Source organism: Amphiura filiformis, chromosome 4 (assembly GCF_039555335.1).
Source record: "Amphiura filiformis chromosome 4, Afil_fr2py, whole genome shotgun sequence".
Classification (NCBI taxonomy): domain Eukaryota; kingdom Metazoa; phylum Echinodermata; class Ophiuroidea; order Amphilepidida; family Amphiuridae; genus Amphiura; species Amphiura filiformis.
The window spans coordinates 30,477,044-30,498,766 of NC_092631.1; the positions used below are offsets into that span (position 1 = coordinate 30,477,044).

The 21,723-nt window shown below is 36.8% G+C and overlaps 1 protein-coding gene across 1 annotated transcript in view; it reads right to left on the reverse strand.

Moving 5' to 3' along the window:
- The window catches only part of LOC140150791 (serrate RNA effector molecule homolog), a 48,763-nt gene that overhangs the window by 13,160 nt on the left and 13,880 nt on the right, over positions 1 to 21,723 (reverse strand). Inside the window, 15 exon segments of the mRNA XM_072172915.1 lie at positions 1,025 to 1,054; positions 1,846 to 1,954; positions 4,229 to 4,442; positions 5,693 to 5,846; positions 8,353 to 8,461; positions 9,551 to 9,704; positions 10,517 to 10,711; positions 12,158 to 12,391; positions 13,100 to 13,240; positions 14,590 to 14,798; positions 15,484 to 15,634; positions 16,078 to 16,104; positions 16,711 to 16,770; positions 18,666 to 18,942; positions 20,285 to 20,507. Of these exon segments, the coding sequence (XP_072029016.1) occupies positions 1,025 to 1,054; positions 1,846 to 1,954; positions 4,229 to 4,442; positions 5,693 to 5,846; positions 8,353 to 8,461; positions 9,551 to 9,704; positions 10,517 to 10,711; positions 12,158 to 12,391; positions 13,100 to 13,240; positions 14,590 to 14,798; positions 15,484 to 15,634; positions 16,078 to 16,104; positions 16,711 to 16,770; positions 18,666 to 18,942; positions 20,285 to 20,507 (2,287 nt within the window).

The window sequence follows — 21,723 nt, forward strand, 5'->3', positions numbered from 1 at the left end:
CACAACAAGAAGGTATCATTCAGCAAGATATATATATACACATTCTATTTTGTTCTTATTCTTATTTCCCTATGTCATTCCCCCCCCCCTGTGATTTTCATGTCAAAGGTTGTTAATTATATGAAATGATCAGGTTGTCACTGCAGCATAAGACCTATAATACAGGGTGCGTTGAAATGATCTGTACCCAGCTTAACAGTTTTTTCTGGGCTTTTGGACATTGTGAATATTTTTTTTGTTATCTTTGTTATCTTGGACTGGACACCTTGAATAAACTAATATTAAAGGAAGTCTCCAGCAATCACAACATTATGCCTTATATGTTAGAAGAATTATTGTCAAGCACAAATCGCATACGAATAAAAACAGGCATGTCTCAACACGCGATATTCAAAATTCCAGTGCGCCGAAATCGTCTGGTGCAATGACGTCCCAATAATACAATGGAGGCTGGCGATAGTTGAGCACAAATAACCATGACGTCATTGCCCTACACAATTTCAGCCATGGAATTTTGAATATCGCATGTTGAGAGATGACTGTTTTTGTTTGATTTTTTACAAAAATGGGTATCCATTGTGCTTAATCAAGCTATTTTGATCGAAAATAACACTAAAAGCACTTTCAGGTATCATATTGAATGATTGTAGTACATTACACATGTCATTATATCTCTTGAACATCTGTGTGTAACTTGTTTTGGGGACGTTATTTTGGAGACTGAAAGAGGTACTCATTAAGCCTGTAAACCGGACAATTATACAATAGATAACATACCAGTCAAGCTAATCCTGCAATTTTGAATAGATTTTCTTTAGTTAGGTACACAATACACACCATTTGAACGCACCCTGTACACCTTGTTAGTGTAAGCTTTGACAGACTTTCCTCTTTTCAATAATGTGTGTACAAAGATAGAATTTATTTAAACAATTATAAGATTACAATAAGCAAAATACAAACAAAGAGATAACAATTAAAATTGGTCATTTTGAAAAGTGGAAAGTCCAATTTAGATTCATACCTGGATCGGCCTCTTCCTGAGTTACCACGACTGTAATAATAATACAAGGATGGCGTCATTCAGTCAACATAAACACACCACAATATATCGTTAACTAGCATGAAATCTTACCACTCATCATGCCATACAAATAGTTACAACTAATATGTGCATGGAAAATCTATCTTAATAATTTACAAAATGATGTCATATTTGTATGTCTGGACTTTAACAACCACACTAGATGAGCAATACACTTTACTTCTCAATGTTGTCTTTATCATATATCATTTATAGCATGGTAGTTGCAGACTTGAATATTGGTGTACTTCCAAGTGTTTACATGTGTACAGATATATAATGGTAAATGTTTACTGAATGACAAAACAAGGTAGCAAAGTGTTGGATCAACTTTTATCTTTGCCTTTCTCTCCTGAAAATTGCACTGAAATTTTGAAAAATTTTGTGCATCATAGGAATAAAATAAAAATTGTCCCAACATCTAATTTCATTTTTTTAACACCACAAGCACTAAGTAGGCAAAGCCATTGTTCATCCAACACTCTTAATTTTGGGCAGAATCAAACATGGAGCAGACAGACTGGAATTTATGTTGGTTGTTTTATATTTGAGATTCCCTATTATTCCCCTTGCAATTGGGATAAGCATGTAAGTAATATCTCAAATTTGATTCCTACCTCCCTTTTGATATGACTGGCTACATATTTGTGGGGATAGAGATGGCGTTGGGGAGGACTAGATTTTACCAGTTTTCTTTTCCTTATAATTTTACTTAACAGATTGTGTATTTCAGAGTAATTGCTACAGGATAACAGACATACCTTGGCCTAGTATTACGATCTGCACCATGAGATTGGCCTCCCTGGTTATAGCGCTGATTGAATCCTCTGTTGGAAAAATTCTGCTGGCCACCATGACCCTGTGCTTGTCCTGAAGTGAACAATAACAACAAAAAGGAGCAAAAATGTCATTGATTTTAACTTTATAGATATCAGTAAGCATGCCTTAACAAATGTGACCCGGCAGCACAAATGAGCCGTAAATTCCCTAAATTGTATTCTGAGTTACGGTGTAAAATGTGTACGAAGGTCATATTCATCGGTAACTTAAGCTGGCCCGACATCCGTCTCATTTCGATAGTCAAAAACTAATCAATAATCCTATTGTTGAAGTGGATAATAAGCTTCTACCTTAGATGGCTATAGAACTTTTAATAGCTCTGGTCTTTGTTTGCTTATATTGCAAAATCCTGTTCAAGTGGTGGGTTACCAGGCATTGTATTTTGTACAGGTATGCATAACCAACAATTAACAATGAGAGAACTTTCTTAAACCTCGTTGACTTGGGGATGATTTGAAATGACCGCCAATTATGACTGTTTGATATTTATTGCCAACAATGTGGAAAAAGAGACACATGTAAAAATCTATAATTTTGTTGAAGGAGCAAAGTTTAACAAACCATAACCCCGCTTCGTCAATTCTGGATATCGTTTGAAGTCAAATGATATACCATTTTTAAGTTTATGATGTTTATTTTTTAACCTCGAAATAAAACAAAATTGACCGGGGGAGGAATTTACGGCTCATTCGCCGTGGACGGTCACAAATGTGGAATCCAGGAAGCTCTTTGCAAGGAAATTTGTTTCCTCAAATAAAGAAACACATAACTTGTGGGAACTATTGCTACTTTTGTTGAAAAATCCTGGGAAATAAAACACTTTTCCAATTAAAGGCGTGCCAGCAAGTTTGATTCCTGTATTACTCTAAAAGTGGCAATTTTTGTGCGATTACTTTTCTGAATTAACAATTCTGAATTGTTTCCCTTGTTTTTAAATTCATGGTTTTAAGTTTCCTTACATTGACCTATACACACAAGGAATATATTTTGAGCATTGTTATATTTGGTGGTAGAAGCTTGCAACACAAAAATAAATGTAGCGCAAAAATGTGCACTATTACAGGAATATTCTCTACCTACATTTGACACTGTAGGCTATAGATTGCTTTAGGGATTCAATCATGTTTCACCGTTGTTCATCACCGTTTAACAACGATGCGGCCGCGTCGTCTGCGTGAGTTTATTTCATGCGAGGGCAGCTTTAGCTGCCACGCAGACGCGCCGGACGCGAGTTGTTAAACGGTGATGAACAACGGTGAAACATGATTGAATCCTTTCAACAACGAAAAGAAGCTAAAGATCGATAATTCACGAGGAAATGTCAGTTAATCATTGTCACTAAGTCTTACAAAAACTTCGATGATTTCTCTGTTAATATCAGCAATAAAACTACAGAATAAAACGGCAAAGTTTAACTGCTACCTGAAAAATACTGAATTCAACTTGTAAACTTGCATACGCACAAAGGTTCCAGGCATGACGAATTTTACGCGCTCTCGCGTAACGCGTAGTCTCGCTCGAGTTCACGTATACGCTACAGTAAAAGTGTGGATTCATCACGGATTAACAATGGTTGCCTCCTGTACAAAGGTATAGGAGGAGTTGTTGAAATATTAATGTTCACTGACACTAATCCTGTGGGGCATATTAGAATGTGTAGAGAAGCGATTTGTCCATACGCTGGTGACGCAACCACATAAACAGGCTGATGTCATGCTAAGCCCATCTCAAATTAAAACAAAACATTTAGGGATTCAATCATGTTTCACCGTTGTTCATCACCGTTTAACAACGATGCGGCCGCGTCGTCTGCGTGGTTTACTTCGCGAGGGCAGCTTTAGCTGCCCGAGCGAAGTAAACCACACAGATGCACCGGACGCGAGTTGTTAAATGGTGATGAACAACGGTGAAACATTATTGAATCCCTTTCAACAACGAAAAGAAGCTAAAGATCCCGGCTAAAGATCGTATAATTCACGATTATTTCACGAGGAAATGTCAATTAATCATTGTCACTCAGCCTTACAAATCTTCAATGATTTCTCTGTTGATATCAGCAATAAAACTACAGAATAAAACGGCAGTCTAGCCGCTACCTGAAAAATACTGAATTCAACTTGTAAGCTTGCATACGCATAAAGGTTCCAGGCATGACGAATTTTACGCGCTCTCGCGTAACGCGTAGTCTCGCTCGCGTTCGCGTATACGCTACAGTAAAAGTGTGGATTCATCACGGAATAACAACGGTTGGCTCCTGTACAAAGGTATAGGAGGAGTTGTTGAATGTGTATTATATATTCTCACCTTGGTTGAAACCTCCACGTCCACCTTGCTGGTTGTAACCACCACCATATCCTGACTGTTGATTGAATCCACCAGAACCCCAGCTACCACCTCCTTGTCTCTGCTCAGGCCCTCCTCCTGGACCTCCTTGTTGGTTGCCTGTAGGCTTATTGGACTGGGGGTCAGGTAGATGTGGTCTACGAGGGTCCTTCAAGTAGTTGTTGAAAAATGTTACCTATCAATTAAGCATGAAAAGGCAATTAGGACATTCATGGAACAACAAATATGTTTAATAATAGTAGCTGTACATGTATTCAACTTGTAATCAAAATAACAGCTGAATATTAGATGGCTGAATGCTTACTCCAAAAGTCATTTGACAGTATATTCGCTGTCAAGAGTTGACACTGCTGAAATGAACCTTATTCAAGTTATTCAATGGTTTAGAACTATATAGTAATGTTACAGCTTCAAGACCTACCCCACAATCCGCAAATCCTACTCCCCAATTCCAGAAAAATACACTACTACTTTTTCTTGTCTTTTAGTATATTAAAAGATTGCTTTTGAAACTAATTTTTTTAATGACACATGACCATCAAAAAATATTTAATTTAAAAAAAATTGCAGATGGGAATTGTTTTAAATGAAGTACAATTATAATCCTTTAGATATAACCAGACTGCCCAGCAAACACAAAACATTGCATAACATTTTCAAAAGGGCACAAGAAAGGCAAAATGTAAAAATTGTTTATTTTTTGAGGAAAATTTTGTGTTATTTTTTAAAGTGAAGAGATGAAAGCAATGCTTATAAAGATAAAGGCAGTTAATAACTTTGCACTAGTAATATGTCGGGCATTGTGAAAAATCTAAACATTTTGCTTTAATTTGGACCTCGGAATATTCCTCGGTTCCAAATTAAAGGCAAAATGTTTAGCTCTTTCACAATGCCCTCCAAATAACCAATGCAGAGTTATTAACCTCTAAATAATGTACTCTCTGCAGGAAAAACATAACTGCACCACCCTTTATTTCTGACATTTAGTGCTGCATTATTTTGGAATCAATAATAAATTAAGGGGGTACTATACCCCTGTGGTAAATTTGTGACTATTTTTGCATTTTTCTCAAAAAATAATAAAACACTGGTAACAAAAGTTGTGTATATTATTGGGGCAAGGAATCCAATTACTTCACTGAAATTTCAGTGACTCAAGACAAGCGGTTCAGTATATATGATTGGAAATGAGGTACATACTAGCGGTATCTTATTTCTTATCATAAATAACGAACCGCTTGTCATGGGTCACCGAAATTCCAGTGTAGTAATTAGATTCTTTGCCCCTATAATATACGTAATTTTTGTTACCACTGTGTTATTAGTTTTTGAGAAAAATGCAAAAATAGACACAAATTTATCATGGGGTGTAGTACCCCCTTAAGAGATATTTTTCTTTTATTTTGGTCTTGTTAGTTCACATACCTCTTTTTTGACGTCTTCCACTTTGTCGCCATGCTTGTTGAAGATGTGCTTCCTGACAAACTCAGGACCTTTGAACTTCTTACCACTGAGAGGACACAACCATTTGTCCTTGCCTAGTTCTTGTGTATTAGCCTTCACAAACTTTTCCACTTCAGTGAGGAGATGCAGTTAAGGAACATAAGCTATACCATTGGCATTGATGTTCTGCATTTTGAGCTACACCTTGCCTCCCTCCTACATTTTCTAACTGATATTATTCATATTCGGTATGTTTTAACATTCAAAATCATTCTAGGAGAGTAAAATCAGGATAATGACTATCATGTCAGGGGTAGACATAAGGAGCAATAATCACTTGGCCCTTTGGCCCAGTTGAGAAGGTTTCCAGCTGGCCCAAGGGCAAATCCACTGGCCCAGATTTGTTGTTAATATTGTAACATTTCATAAATTCAGAACTATGCCAAAATCCCAGACGGGGAAATCTCCTGGCCTTACGAGAAAACTACTGGCTAGGGCCAGCGGCTAAATTGACCCCTGATGTACATCATTATGGTTCTGGATTCCATGCAGTCCAGTTTTCTGTAACTATTAGTCATCCATTAGGCCAAAAAAAAAATTGTTGTGTTGCCCTTAAGTGGGAAAATGGGAAATTTGGGTGGACGGTTTGATTTTTTTTTTTTTTTTTTTTTAACCTTCAGTTTTTAAAAAATCCCCTCAAATATTAAATAATGCTTCTTCAATTAGGGGACATTTGTCATTTTTGACATCTGGGTACCTGTTAGACATCAATTAAAGACTAGTCTTTCAATAAAATATTAATTTTAAGGCCAGAGTAATGGAAGACACATTCGTCCACGACCGAATTTGAGATTTTTGATATTTATCAACACTAAGATGTATTCTTTCACTTGAAACTGATAAAATACAACTTACAATATTTATTCGTATTTTTGCTTGATTTATTTCACTCTTTTCAACTCTAAAAAGTCACATGGCTCAAGACTAGCTTAGTAAATTGGCGGAAATAATGAGTCAGCAATGCTTGCGAATCTGCGAATATTGTGATTACAGCCACAATCGCGTCAAGTGACGCCATAACTCTGCTTGCGCGTATGTCCAACGCAGTCAAGGCGCATTCGGTATGTTGTTAACGCCAGCAAATGTGGTGTAAACAAAACAAAAATTTGCAGTCAAAATGCCACTTAGATTTCTTAATTATTTTGAATTTTGGCGCACTGAAAGCAGAGATTATAGATTCATTGGTGCAAAAAGATGCATATTTAGACCGTGCACCAGATACAGCTTTTACAAGTGTGAAAGTCTTACCGTTTTAAAATTTAAGGACGTTTTGTGCATAATTTTGACATTTTTTACTAAAACGTCGATTTCTCAGAGTTCACTTTTGACAATATTATGCGATTTTTGTGACAAGATAACTTCGAAAAATATGAAAGCAAAGGGTAAACTTTTTGCACTATCCTTTAGAGTACATCAAAGTCTAGGGAAGGTTTTTTCATTTTTTCAAAATATTTGTTTTAAACAAAAATATACACCATTATGTGCCATTTTTAGCTTAATAGAGTGACAAAATGGCTTTTTTCACATGTTTTTTTTAATATTTCGAAAAAAGAGACGAATTTCAAAAAAAGAAAAAAGCCTTCCCTAAGTTCATGTCTCTTCTTCATGAAAAGCTAACTGAATTTTTTTTACTTCGAACGGATTTTTTTCTAAGTTGTCACAAAAAATTGGGGTAAAAAGTGAATTTTGTGATTTCTTCAAAACTTGAGATTTTTGAACAAATCTGACGTCACCATGGGATTTCTTGACTCATTTCCTTTCCAAAAATGTATAGTTTTATATACTTTGGACATACAATTCAGAAATAATGAAGCTCGAAAAGGTCCATGTTCTCTCCCGTTACTCTGCCCTTAAGTGAACAAATCTGTAAAAATCATCATTCAAAAAAAAAAAATTGCACCCCTGATTTTTTAGGATTTAGGGTCGGACGGTTGAGGGCACCACAACAATTTTTTTTTTTTGGCCTTATTAACATTTTGTCTAATAAATGTGAGTAACTCGTAAACCTTGTTTCATTTTTGTGCAATGTTTATCATCATGTTTTAACCCTTGTACAGCGTGATGACTACGCAGGAAGCAACATTTTGGTGCACATTCAAGTAACAAATTGCTCAATTTGCGTCTCCGGTGACAACAAATCAGTACAACCACGACAGTCCAATTCATGTATGCATACAGAGGGCATCATGATAGACTAATGTACACTTTCATAAAGATTTACTTGGGCTGTTTTATGGAACATAATATTGATATATTGTAAATGACTGGAGATATAATTAGATAGCAAATCTCCATTTCTGACCTGCTACACCTAAACATGACCATTGTCTTTGAAAATGAGAATTTAGTCTTCGTAGCCATTTAATATTAAGGAATTGGTATGGGATTGAGATAATATTGATTTTATGTGACATAACAACAATTCCTTTTTTATTTTATTTTCATACATATTTTTTTATTATCTTTATAAGGGGGTTCCAACAACTGCCTGATGTGATGGGCCACATCTGATTGGGGGTAAAGCTGGGGGAGGGGGGGGGGGTAAAGAGTGGACAAGTCAAGTCTTAATTTACAAAGGATATGCTTCTTGATCTTTCTTGCCCAACTGGAAGACTTCATCATCTGGCAGGTCACTGGCTGTATTCAGGAGTGATGCCAATTTGCCTTCAAAATGCTTCTCCCAGTTGTCCACTGTAATAGTCAAACATACATAATACGTTACTCAAAGTGTTAGTATTAAACATCTATCTATGGATGCATTTATTTGTGTACAAGCATATTTGTGTGTACATGCGAGGTGGGGGTTTTTCACCCGCAACATAAATTGATCACATTCAAACTGCGGACATTTAATTACGCCGGAAACCGTTCCAGGCGAAAAATTGCCATAATTAGAGAAAAACCTCTGACCACCATCTTGAGCACCAAAGGGCCCTGGTCAGAGCACTTACATGTACAAGCTCTCCCCAAGTCATTCTGCTTCATATTGGTCTTCCTGGCACAAGACTATCATAAACTGGTGGTCAATATCATCAGATCCTTCTCACTCCATCCCAAGGACACATAACATCAGTTTGGACAATGTGCAGGTTATAAACAGGGAAGATCATTTTTAGAATGTTCAGGAAGATCAGGGAAGCCATGGTGATCAAGACACAAAAACCTACACTCAAAACGGATGCCGGATACAACGTTGTGCAGCTACTTGACCACCCACAAGGTGACCGGAGGATTGTTAACACAATGCTGATGCTGTGATGGGGTCGCAAGCTGCTTAAAGCCATATTATAACATTTGCTGTTGAGGACGCCCTCACTGATTTTTTCAAATTCATTTTTTTACACAATTATATTGTACTTTATTAAACCAATATACCCTGCAAAAATCAAGACTCTAGGTGCTGTAGTTTTGTCAAAATCCGATATTTTGAATAAAGCGCCGGAACAGGCGCTTATTATTACGATGGAATTATTAGTCGAACGCATACGATGTTCATAACACACAGTGCGGGACGGTGATCTACACAACAAAGGGTCGTACCATAACATGACCGAAGGAGTGGTACGTATTGGCGATATCTGGCGCTGGTAGTAAATTCCAATTTTCTTTGCTTTGACGTAGTTGTTCGGCTCAAAAATAAAAGGGGATAAATCTGACAGTAAAACTAACATTTTATGTCAAAGAAATGCTAATCTATTTTGTATGATAATGTTATAATATTGCTTTAACACAAACTCTGAAATGGTAACTTTTTTAGCAAAAGAACAAAAGTCAACTTACAATCTTTTTCTGTGATTCTATTGGGTGGATTGGAGCCCCTGACATGCATGATGCCACATCTATTAGGCATTTCATCCTCTATGTGGTACTGACTACCTGTGTAGTAATCCACGGAATGCACGATACGAAGGTAGAATAATAAACGATCTAGAACCTGCAAGATATAAATAAAATAGTAGGGTAAGATTTCAACAGTATGTAGGGGTGCCACTTATCGGTTAATTGTGTGTAATTTACGGCGGGTACCCAGTACCTGTATCACCACCCATCAGGTCAAAGTGGAGTGGAAAAGTTTTCACCCTGAATAGTTTATAAATTGTCTCCAAACAGCTGCTTGTAAGTAGCAACGATAGTACAAAATACCTGCAAAATATTTTTTGAAAGCAAATATATTATTTGACATGGTTTGCTCTTCAAATTATCGTTTGTTGATGTCAGGAATTGAACTCTGGCTTCTTGTAATTGGGTGTTGTGGCTGGGGACCACCTCATTGGTGCCATTGAACTTTTCACAGAAGCTTTTTTCAAAAACAAGGCTTGTACATAAAATCAATAATGACCCACGGATAACTCATATCAGGAAGCTTAAGGACGGGTGGGTACCCAAGTTCTCAGGTATCCCAGGTGAACATCTACAAGCATGATATATAAATGACGTACTGATAAGGCCAATAAATTGTTTGCTTTTCTTTGCCCAACTGACCCTAATCTTAAAAATATGTCTTTTTTACTGTATAAAAGAATACCAAACTCTAATTTTGTAAATATCAAATAAAAAGGTTACATGTATCTTTCAAAATGTTGACATCCTGAAAAGTTTGTTTCAATAAACTGTTTGAATGAAACGATATAGTACAGAAATATTGCAATTCGCACCAATTTAGGCTTTATTATTAACCTAATTACATTGTAGGCCTATAAAACAGGTTTCGTTTTTCAAGACTGTGAATGTGAAATTTTTGTTTACTTTGTTCAATTCGTCATCTTTCTCAAATGTCACCTCTGCAGTGCTGTCTTTACTGGAATCCAGGTCAGAAGGATCAGCAGAGGCTCCCAGCAGCACCTCTTCCTCAGCACTAGCCTCCTCCACAAGGTATTCAGTGATGTTATCCAACACAGGGTTACGCTTAAATTTGGCTACAAGATCTTCTGAAGGCTCCTCCTGTAAGAAAAGAAATAAAGTTAATTTGAACATTATAGGAAATATCCGACTGCTTGAAGCCCTGGATTATAGTGGAATTCACATACAAGGAAAAATACAAAGACAGGAACAGAACAAATGTAGAAAATAGTCTTATAGAAAGTCTGACTTGAATGATCAGGATTATTATAATCAAGTTGCTCATATTGTTTAAAACAAAGTAGGTACAGCTCAACTTACCGTACTTTTCCTAACCAGACAGTCCATGCCAAAATTGTTACTACACCTTTACATTTCATCGAATCTCTTGATGTCTGTCATTTTGAACATCACACTTGAAAGATGTATGCTATGTAGAAACTTTATTTTGCAATTTCATAATTTGCATATTATTAGCATATTTGCAAGAAAAAACATGAAAATCAATAAATACCTATATTTTTCACAATTTCAATATCTTATTAGAAATTAAGCATGTAGGCCGTTTGTTATGACTTGATGAATGAAGCTGTTAAAACAGATTTTGATATTTTTGCTTATTTTTCCTTTTTTGCCCCAAAATGTGTAAAAATCAACATTTTTGGATGACCTATATTTTCTTTGAATATTTATCAAATTTCTTAATTTAGGTATAATACAGTGCAGAAAAAGATGTCAAAAAAATCTGTTAAAACAGATTTCCAATAAATTGTCCCATTTTCCATTTTGGGTTAAATACTAAATTTTCATGCGGGGATATTTGAAACATAAAATGAAAACATGTCTATTGCACTTTTTCCTCGAGATGTACTATAATATCAAGGTTACGGATATATTATAATCCCTTCTTATCTTCACTGATCCATCAGATACCTATTGTTATGAATGATCAATGAAAAGGTTCAGAACTGGGCTACTAATGGTCTGTCAAGTATCTATAGTTATTTTCATGACTGTGTCAACTCAAAAATCATGCAAGGTCGAATGTAGGAAAAGTATGATCAGTTGAGCTGTAATAATTCACCTTCTGTCCTCTAATGCTGCTGTCAGGTAAAAAAAAAGGCAAAATGCATGCTGTTTTTGATGTTTTTACACCAAATATGATCTTTATGAAGAAAATTCTTATTTGGAAACACAATCTTAAGAAATTCCCACAAGGCAAATATGTGACAGGGTTTCCCCCCTTTATTTAAAAAAAAGAATTAAAATGGATGAAAGTAATGTGTTTATGATAATCTTGATGCAATTGTTAGTACTGTTAACATAATCATACACATTTCAAAGCTAAGATTGACAGAAGATATCAAAGTCAGCCATCATTTTGTGCTTGTGAGTGTCATTTCAGTTACACATCTGATCACAACCCCACATCAAAATTTCAGTTAAAAAGTGTAAGACTATATAAATACTCATTACTCAAGATTGGTTTGGTAAATAATCTTTTCAAGTTTGTTATTCAGAGGGTTTTATATCAACAATCATATTTACCTTTTGTTGTTCTTCTCCTTCTTTCTCCTTCAATTCTTTGTCTTTCTTTTCTTTCTCCTTGCTAACAAAGTCATCTCTCCATAGCTTATTCTTATCATCTAGCTGCTGTACCAGCCTAGCAGCCAACTTGAGGTCAGACCTAATCACTGTTTTGTGTGCTGTAATTCCAGATACTGACCTCACACGGTTGGACAGCTCTCTATTCACCACAGGACTAAGCTCACAATCCCGTAACTGTAAAAAGATAACATTGTTAATGTTTCATAATGTGCAATGCAATTCACTTTTGAAAAGTTACGGAAGTATGAAATAAAAACTCTTGTTAGACTTACCAGAAGATTATTCCTTTAAATAACATTTTTAAGCATATCTTCTACAAGTTTAACCATCCTGGGGTCAATTTCACTAACATTTATGATGCATTGTAAGTCCCAGACTAATCAAAAGTCTGTAAGCAGCCCTCGAATTAAGGATCTGAAGGGGCACGGCAACTTTTTTAGGGCAAGTTGATAATTGCCTTGGATTTTCACTAAAAGGCAAGGCAGCACAGCAGTTTGTAATATTTCAAGAGGGCATCATGGCAACTGTTGAAAATTTGAGAAGGGCACCAAGGCAATTTCTCAAAAGTGTAGAAAACACACACAAACATATAGATAGATGATTTTATAATGAAGGGGCAGGGCTTGGGCACCTACGACAACTTCATTAGAGAGCGCAGCAAGTAACTGCCTTGGGTAAAGGACATATTTTGAGGGCATTACGGCAGTGGGGTTGGGCACCCACGGCAAAATGCCATGGGTGCCGTGGGTTAATTCGAGGGCTGTCTGTAAGTCATTGTAACTTTTCCATAGGATTTATATATAGTAGATGTACGGTGGGTTTAGACTTAAAGGACATCCCAACTGTATGTGAAATTGACCCAAGGCTGGTCATCTGACCTACCCGAATACTGCTAAGATTCCAGCAGATTTCCTTGATGTTGACGCTTCTATCAAAGGTGATCCAGCCATGGCGCTGAAAGTTCCTCTCTGCCTGTGGCTCAGCTAAAGCTACTCTCATGAAGCCTGGATAACGCTTGCACAACTGGTGGATAAAAGGACATTGTCAAGGTTACCTGATAATGCACCTACAGGCTGTGTTTACAGTGCCACTAAAGATGCTCACAAACTGATATGTGATGCGATCGATCAAGCAAACTCAGTCAGAACTCGGAAATATGAAATTTCCAGTTTCTTATAGGATAATAAAAAGCATTTACAAAAAAGCTGCATTTTGCAGAAAACCCCATTCAAATTGAACAACCAGTTCCAAAGATTTGACCAACTAAAGAGTTTCCAAAACAGGAGGAAACAACAGGAAATGTCTCTTTTGTTTGGCTATATCTCAAAATCAATATTTCCGAGTTCTGACTGATTTTGCTTGATCGCATCACATATTATTTATATTTTAGATCTACCATGTTTTGTATTTTGAAGTGTACGTATGATGACATGAATTATATGCTCAGGTATATTGCATATCTGGTAAATATGGTAAAGTTATTGTACTCTTCAAGCTCATACCATATAAATGCAGTCATTTTTACACATCTCAATCAAAATATTAAATATCTGGACATCATGTTACATACACTGGTGCACTCGGCATGCATGCACCTGGTCCATTTAGGCATGTGTGTTTTTGTATTGCATATTTGGGCGAGTTCTTTTCTTCTCATAGACAATTTTTATTGTAAAAACTTGCAGTGTGTGAGATAGGCAATATTAAATGCAAAGTGGGCTCCTAGGGCTGAGATTCTATGGTCTTCATTTTATACTTGGCAAATCTAAACTCAACAGTTTAGATATTACAAGCTATAAGTTTAAATCAAAATCTCTCTTTTTTGTTTGTTTTAAAACAAGTCATGACAATGGGGGAAAGATAACGAAAATCTCAATTCCTTTCAAACGTAGTCCTCGTGCGATGTCTAGTGTATACCATCTGTACTTGCTCAAAATAATATGTGCTTCATGCATGAACAAAATTCCTATTTAACCCAATAGTTGTGGAAGAAGGGCCCAAGTCCATGGGCCTTTCTTCCATGAAAACCATTATTAAGTGCAGGCATGAGACTGCACTTTCCTAAAAAAAAAAAACTGAAAATGAAAATGCGTGAAATTGGGCAAAAGTGCCAAAAACAGGCTGAAATTAAATAAAGTTGCGGAAATTTTGACTATAAAAAAAACTGAATTCAGTTTTTAAACTGAAAATTCTCATGCCTGTAAGTGTATGTGGAAGACTATTTAGAGAGTGGATTTGGACTCATATTTCACACACATGGAAGAACAATCTGCTGGCAATAAAATGCTGGGTCTACCTTATTTTTGTAAAAATTGTGACCTTCTTCCACTTGGTTGGAGGCACAACATGAATTTCAGAACATGTGAACTTACTGCCATGATTTCTGCCTTTGTAATAACCGGTGCAACATTGCGAACAAAGAGGGAGTATGTTTTGTGTAGTGCCCTAGCTTTTGGTTCCTCTGGTTCTTTCTCTCCTTCTTCCTTCTCTTCTCCTTCTTCTTTCCCATCTTTGATTTCTCCACTTTCCTTGTCGGTTGGTTTGCCTTCTGATGCTTTGGAATTCTTTCTGTGTTTCTTGCCTAGAAGAGGACAAATACATAGTTTGTCTATCATCTCCCATCCCTAGTCATAATTGTTACCTTTCTTCTGGTGATGCTGCCATTTTTTTTCTGCATTTCTCTATCTTGCAAGTGAGGTTGTCAAATTCATGATATAGACACAAAATATTATGGTCAAATCTGCCTATATATAATTGATTGTTTCGTGCTGCAGTTAAATAAAACATTTTGTACAGAAAATCATGGATTATTCCTTTAATGCACTTGATTTCCAAATTTCCTATAGTGGGAATTCCAATTGAATGAACGCAGCTTTCAATAGCGTGACGAATTTTTGCGTACACTGCGCGATGTACGCCAGTGTGTGCAGTGTGCGACTGTGCGTGAGTAACGCGGAAGTGAATCCAACCAGGCCAACGCACTCGTGATTGGTTAGCATTGTATCCAAGGTCGTGCGTTCGCGTTGTAGTTTAAAATACGCAATATACGATCGCGGTTGTATCGAGTGCAGCTGTTGAACGCTGCGTTCATTCAATTGGAATTCTTACTATAGTTGAAGCCCATTTTAAAATGCATTGGATGTGGCGGCATACAAATGAGTTAAGGTACTTCAGAAATACCTAAACAGAATTAAAATCTCAACAAGCCCTGTCACAATAGTATCTCAACACTTCATAATTTCCCAAAGATGATGTTTAAAACTCACTTTTTGTGTCGCGATCATGCCTCTCATCTTCAGAATCTGATGAGTCGCTACTGCTGCCACTACTACTGCTTGTAAAGCTGTCACTGCTACTACCACTGTGGCTCTCATCTGAGCTGTAGTCTCGCTTGCGTTTTCTTTTCCTGTCATGCCTCTGTCATGCAAATTGAAGACAAAGGAGCAAGATCTGATTGATACTCTTTGCAATCAGCAAATCATTAACAGGAATTCAATTCACATTTTAAAGCCTAGTATACTGTTTCCTTGCTATTATATATAGTCCATCAGCTTATTCTTCAAAAATCCAAAAGACATTTGATTGACACTTCTCCACCTATGGCCAATGCTTTTGTAAGTAAGAAATTAATTTTGAATTCTGCAGATAATTTTGAATAAGATAAAATTTTGGAACACAACATGTGATCAAATTGGTGCAAACTGATGCACAACTTTCATCAAAGGTTAAATACCTCAAACTTAGTTCTCATGTTACAATACACAAAAAAGAAGTTATCACAGAAAAGGATATTAAACAGCAAACAAAGAAAACAAAAGACTAATTGAAGTATACAATTAAATCAAGCAACATTATCTTACCGGGCTGCGCTCCTTGTCCTTGTCCGCCTGTAAACAGACACAAACAAAACTGGCATTTAAATCATGAAGATATTTAATTTAGTCGAAGTTTTCATCTAGTGGAGGCGTGGGATATTAGCTGCCGATATTTGTCAGATTTTTAGCAAATTTTGATGAATCTTGCCACCCTCCCTTTAAAAGTCTCTGAAAAGCCCCGCCTACCTCACTAAGCTAGTCTGTGACCGTCCACCACAAATGGGATGTAATGTCAGCATGTCATTTTGTGAGATATTGGGCAAGTAAATTCTGGTTACTCCATGTAATTTTACATAAAATTAGGGTTAAGGTTAGGATCATGGTTATGATAAGGATTAGGTTAGGGTTAGGATTAGCTTACATGAAGGATCAACCCAAATGCTCTTCAAAATAAGCTTTACAGTGATATATTACATGCTCCTATTGCTTGTTTGCAAGGGAGTAGAAATCAATAAATGGGTTGGGAAAACCTTGTTTTCTAATGTTTTTAGAAGGTTCAATTGACCATATATCAAAATGCTAACATTACAGCCCATTTGTGATGGATGGTCACACATTCTGTTACTTCTAACCTTTACCAATCATCATCACATGGAGCAGAATAACATGCTGGCTTACCTTGTGCCCTCCCATCATCAGCTTCTTCAACACCTCAGACACAGAATGCTGTTGCTTTTTCTATCAAAAGGAACACAACAAAATGAGTTTAAATATCAGTGGTTATAGACTCTGGCCGAATCCAGCTCAATAGCACTTGTTATGAATGTTACCTCAAGGAGATATTAGAACATCATTTGTATTTATGTCATTTCACAGAGCAACTGAAAGCTTTTTCATTAATACTCATCACAGCAATCACAATTGCAGATGACAATTAAAATAATATTCAAAATGCCACAAAAAATACATTTTTAGAACATCCATTGCTGTCAATAATTATTGTTTTGAATTTATAATGAGCAAGAAAAATAAGTTAATTAGCAAAATAATAGATGCATTTGATATAAAATGATTGTTTGATGCATTTATGTGACAAGCCAAATCGCTGGGGAGTTGAATTTTCTTCAACTTGCAAAATTGACATAGTCTTTATAAAAGAGACAAGTATCAATTTATCGGTTTGACGCTCTAAAAAATTTATTTATTTATTTATTTATTTATTTATTTATTTATTATGCTTCATCACTGGCTCAAATACAATTACAAAGATAAATATATTATATAAATATTGCACATACTAATAATCAAGACAAAGTAAAGAATAAAATGCCAGCGAAAAGAATGGGACAAACAGGTGCAAAATCACCTCTAGGACCATCCCACCTTTCGATTTTTGAAAACAAATTATTGGGAAAAAAACCCATCACAGCCTCATCCCAAATTAAATAAGCCTGCAATTCGAGCATCTGCAGTAGGAGCTCCAAGAGCATGTTTTCAAAGAACAAGAAGTAAACACAGAGCAAGCATGCAATTCGCTTTTCAGCAGAAGTGATTGAGTCTAAATTCAACTTGTAAGCTCAATCGGTAGGGCGCTATACTCTCGACAAGAGTTCAAGCCTCTGCAGTGTTATTTCTATTCTTGTGGACAATTTGGCTTGTTTGAAATACTCCTGGACAAGGAACTTACTACTAAACTGTCCTGGTCTACCCGTACGAAAGTATGGGAACTGATCCTGGCCAAGATGGTTAAACCTTTTTGGGAAGCTACCTAAGCATGAACTTGAGACACTGTACATGTTAGGCTAATATTATTATCCACATTTATGCCACACAGATAAAGTCTAGAACAAGGGGGTAATTACTGCACTTATATCATATCTGGCAACTTTTCAGTGCTTGGTTCACGACAATCCTATAGTGAAGATAATCTGCGTTATCAGGAAGAATCAGTTACCTTCAGCTAAGCAAGTTACATGCATCATACCAGTTTACTATATGGTCCTGTGTCACAACCTGGGGTACCTTTGTGTTACATAGTAAAAAAATGAAATGGTTCATACATTTTACCTACACATCTCATTTGAAGTGGTTCATCCTTCTGAGCATTTTGACACCTTTTTATGGAAATCGGTTAAAAAATGAGAGAGTGCGGGCAAAAACAATCACAAAGTAGGGAGGATGTAACCCCACCTCTTTTTTCCACATTTACAATCATTCTGAGCAAGTATTGGTCTTTTAAATGAACTTTTGTATTTATTCACTTGGTTTAGATGTCTGGGAGTTCATTTAGACATTGTTTTACTAGATTCAAATTTTTAAAGGGGGTTTTAAATCAAATTTACAATATGAATCCCTCCCCCTAATCCCCCTCCCCCTAATCCTCAGCCACCCTTGGCACATTTCATGCCAAACGTCATAAGAAAATAATTGAAAAATGTTTGAAAACAGGATAAAAACATGAGTAATATAGAATAAATTAGCCTCAATTTAAGACCTAATTGAATCTTCTAAGTGAAGGAATACTCAAGAGACAGTGTTTTGAAATCCAAACTGCACATCAAAATGTAACAAAGCCACCTTTTTGTGTACCCCAGTATATGACACAGGATCATATCTGACACTGTGATACATACCTCTTCCAATGTTGGTCCTTTCTGTTTCTCAGCAACAGGCTCCTGAGGAGTTTCCTTTGGTTCTGCAGGTGTGTCTTCTTTCTTTTCTTCCTCATCTTTCTCCTCCTTTGATTTCTCTTCTTTTTCCTTACTCTCATCTTTCTCTTTCTCGTCTTCCTCTTTCTCCTCTCCATCTTCTTTGTCTCCATTCTGGTCGGTAGGTTCTTCCTTCTTTTCTTCATCTTCTTCCTTCTTCTCCTTTTCAGGTTCTTCATCCTTTTTCTCCTCATCCGTTTTCCTGAAAATAATCGGATTTGCATTAATTGAACCTATTTGATATATGTAAGAACAGATCAAAGGACTGTTTAATGCATCCACTAACTCTAATCCTCTAATAAACGCCCCTCCAATCTTTTTGAAAAATTGAATTAAATAAACGCCCCTTCCCATTGAAACAATAGATTGGTCGTTTGGATGGTAAAAGCCCCCCACCCCCTCCCCCAAAAAGTGACCAGCATACATTCTCACTCAGATCTACAACTCTCTTAGGACCGGAGGCATGACCTGACACTTCCAATTCTATTGCAAATTGAAGCGACGTGATGCTACAGTCCTGATATAATGGTTTTATTTATTTATTTCTTCTTTAACCTGGGACATGCAATCAGTGACCAGCACTGTTCTCCCTTGCTGCCCAGGATACAACACAGATACACAACAAACATGTATTTAAAAGTATTTAAAAATATGTATAAAATTAACACCATATAATATATACATACTACGTACAAGAAATTTAAATAACATGATAATTACATTTACAATGTGCTACATAAAATAGATATTATTGCAAGTTAGTATATATATGTTCTTGAAGACATTTGCATTGACAGGAAGGGATTTTTGATGTTTCGGGAAGATCATTCCAGGCCTTAGCCCCCCTGAACAGGAAAGTTCTCTTGCCAGTCTCAGTGCACATCTTATTTATAACCAGATTCCCAGAGGTCGATGATCTGAGAGTATAATTGCTATAAGCATCAATACACTTGGTGAAAATATTGTACAGGTTGGGGGTACCAGCCCCCCCCCAAGACATTTAAAAACATTGAGACAGATATGATATTTACTGACGATCAGAAAAAGTTTCCCAGTTTAGGGAATCAAAGACAAAATGAGTTGGAGTGCGCATTGGGACGCCAATGATTGCTCTACCGAGACGTTTTTGATGGTGATCCAACCTGTTCAGGAGAGTTAAGCTTGCATTTGACCAAATTAGATCACAATAATCAACTTTAGGTAAAACAACGGATGTATACAACAACTTCAGGGTGTCAACAGCTAAAAACTTTCTGATACAGTAAAAAAGACCAGTATATTTATAAAGTGACATGCAGATTTTATCAATTTGGTGTATCAGACAGTGGCGAACATGAACTTTTGGGGAACAGGAATTTTGAAACACAGAATACAACTTTTTGAGTTTCTTCATGTAGGATTTTATTCCATGAAATAATTCAAGATTTTTGATGAAAATAGCACAAAAAGAAGGTCTTTCAGAAAAGGTTTTCAGTCGGAACGTTTGGGATCTTTTTGTTGCCTTACTATCCCGGCCAGGGCTACAACAAGTAGTTGTCTCTTACTCTTTCTTCTCATCCTGTTCATCTTCTTCCTTTAATTCTCCATCCTCTCCATCAGTAGCAGCTTTCTTATCTTCAGAACCTTTAGGTCCTTTCTCTGACATCTCTGATGCTCTTCTTGACCTCTCTGAGGTACTACGCTGTCGGCTTGGTGTTGACTTTGGTGAAGGAGGCTGATCTAGGATAGTCATGTCAAGCTCTGTACCACCTTCCATCTTTATCACAGCTATATGTATATATAAAACACAACATGCACCATGTTTAAAATTTGGGCCAACACATGTATACTACAAGATTCATATTGGGGCTGCCTGCACATGTTCACCATCGCCACTTGGTTGGTACTGTGTAGTACCAGTGCAGTACTGCTGCTGGTGGGTCTTGTGCAGGATTGGTACTATGTGGATACTTTGTGTACACCAGTCAAGTACCTTGGCAACAGTGTACCAGTGCAGGGGGTCAGCCCTGTTTATCATAATGAGCAAGTTGTTGATGATTTAGTGGTCTGCAAAGTGGCAGGTTCGATTCCTGTGTTAGTGCATTGTGATTTTTATTCCGGGGTTTACACCGGCACTTGCTGATTTTGCTAGCCTTTAAATTTCTATTGGTAACACACTGTGTAAGTTAAAGTGTTCTTTTCTTATGTAAAATGTATTGAAAATGTTCAAAAGAAAAAAGTTCAATTTTCTAAGGCAGAGATTAATTATAGCTCTAAGAATAGAAACACACACTGCTTCAGTCTTTGGGGTTAAATTAGTTCACACACTTAACACTCTATGGGGGAATCTACTAATATCCGTTAATTTACACCCCTAGAATCTACCTAAGTATGAAGCGAGATTGAACCTGACCATACTGTCTCCATACCTAGGACCCTTACTGCTACCACATGCAGTGTGGCATGATTGCAAGTTATACTGTCTCCATACCTAGGACCCTTACTGCTACCACATGCAGTGTGGCATGATTGCAAGTTATACTGTCTCCATACCTAGGACCCTTACTGCTACCACATGCAGTGTGGCATGATTGTAAGTTATACTGTCTCCATACCTAGGACCCTAATACTGCTACCACATGCAGTGTGGCATGATTGCAAGTTATACTGTCTCCATACCTAGGACCCTTACTGCTACCACATGCAGTGTGGCATGATTGCAAGTTATACTGTCTCCATACCTAGGACCCTTACTGCTACCACATGCAGTGTGGCATGATTACAAGTTATACTGTCTCCATACCTAGGACCCTTACTGCTACCACATGCAGTGTGGCATGATTGCAAGTTATACTGTCTCCATACCTAGGACCCTTACTGCTACCACATGCAGTGTGGCATGATTGCAAGTTATACTGTCTCCATACCTAGGACCCTTACTGCTACCACATGCAGTGTGGCATGATTGCAAGTTATACTGTCTCCATACCTAGGACCCTTACTG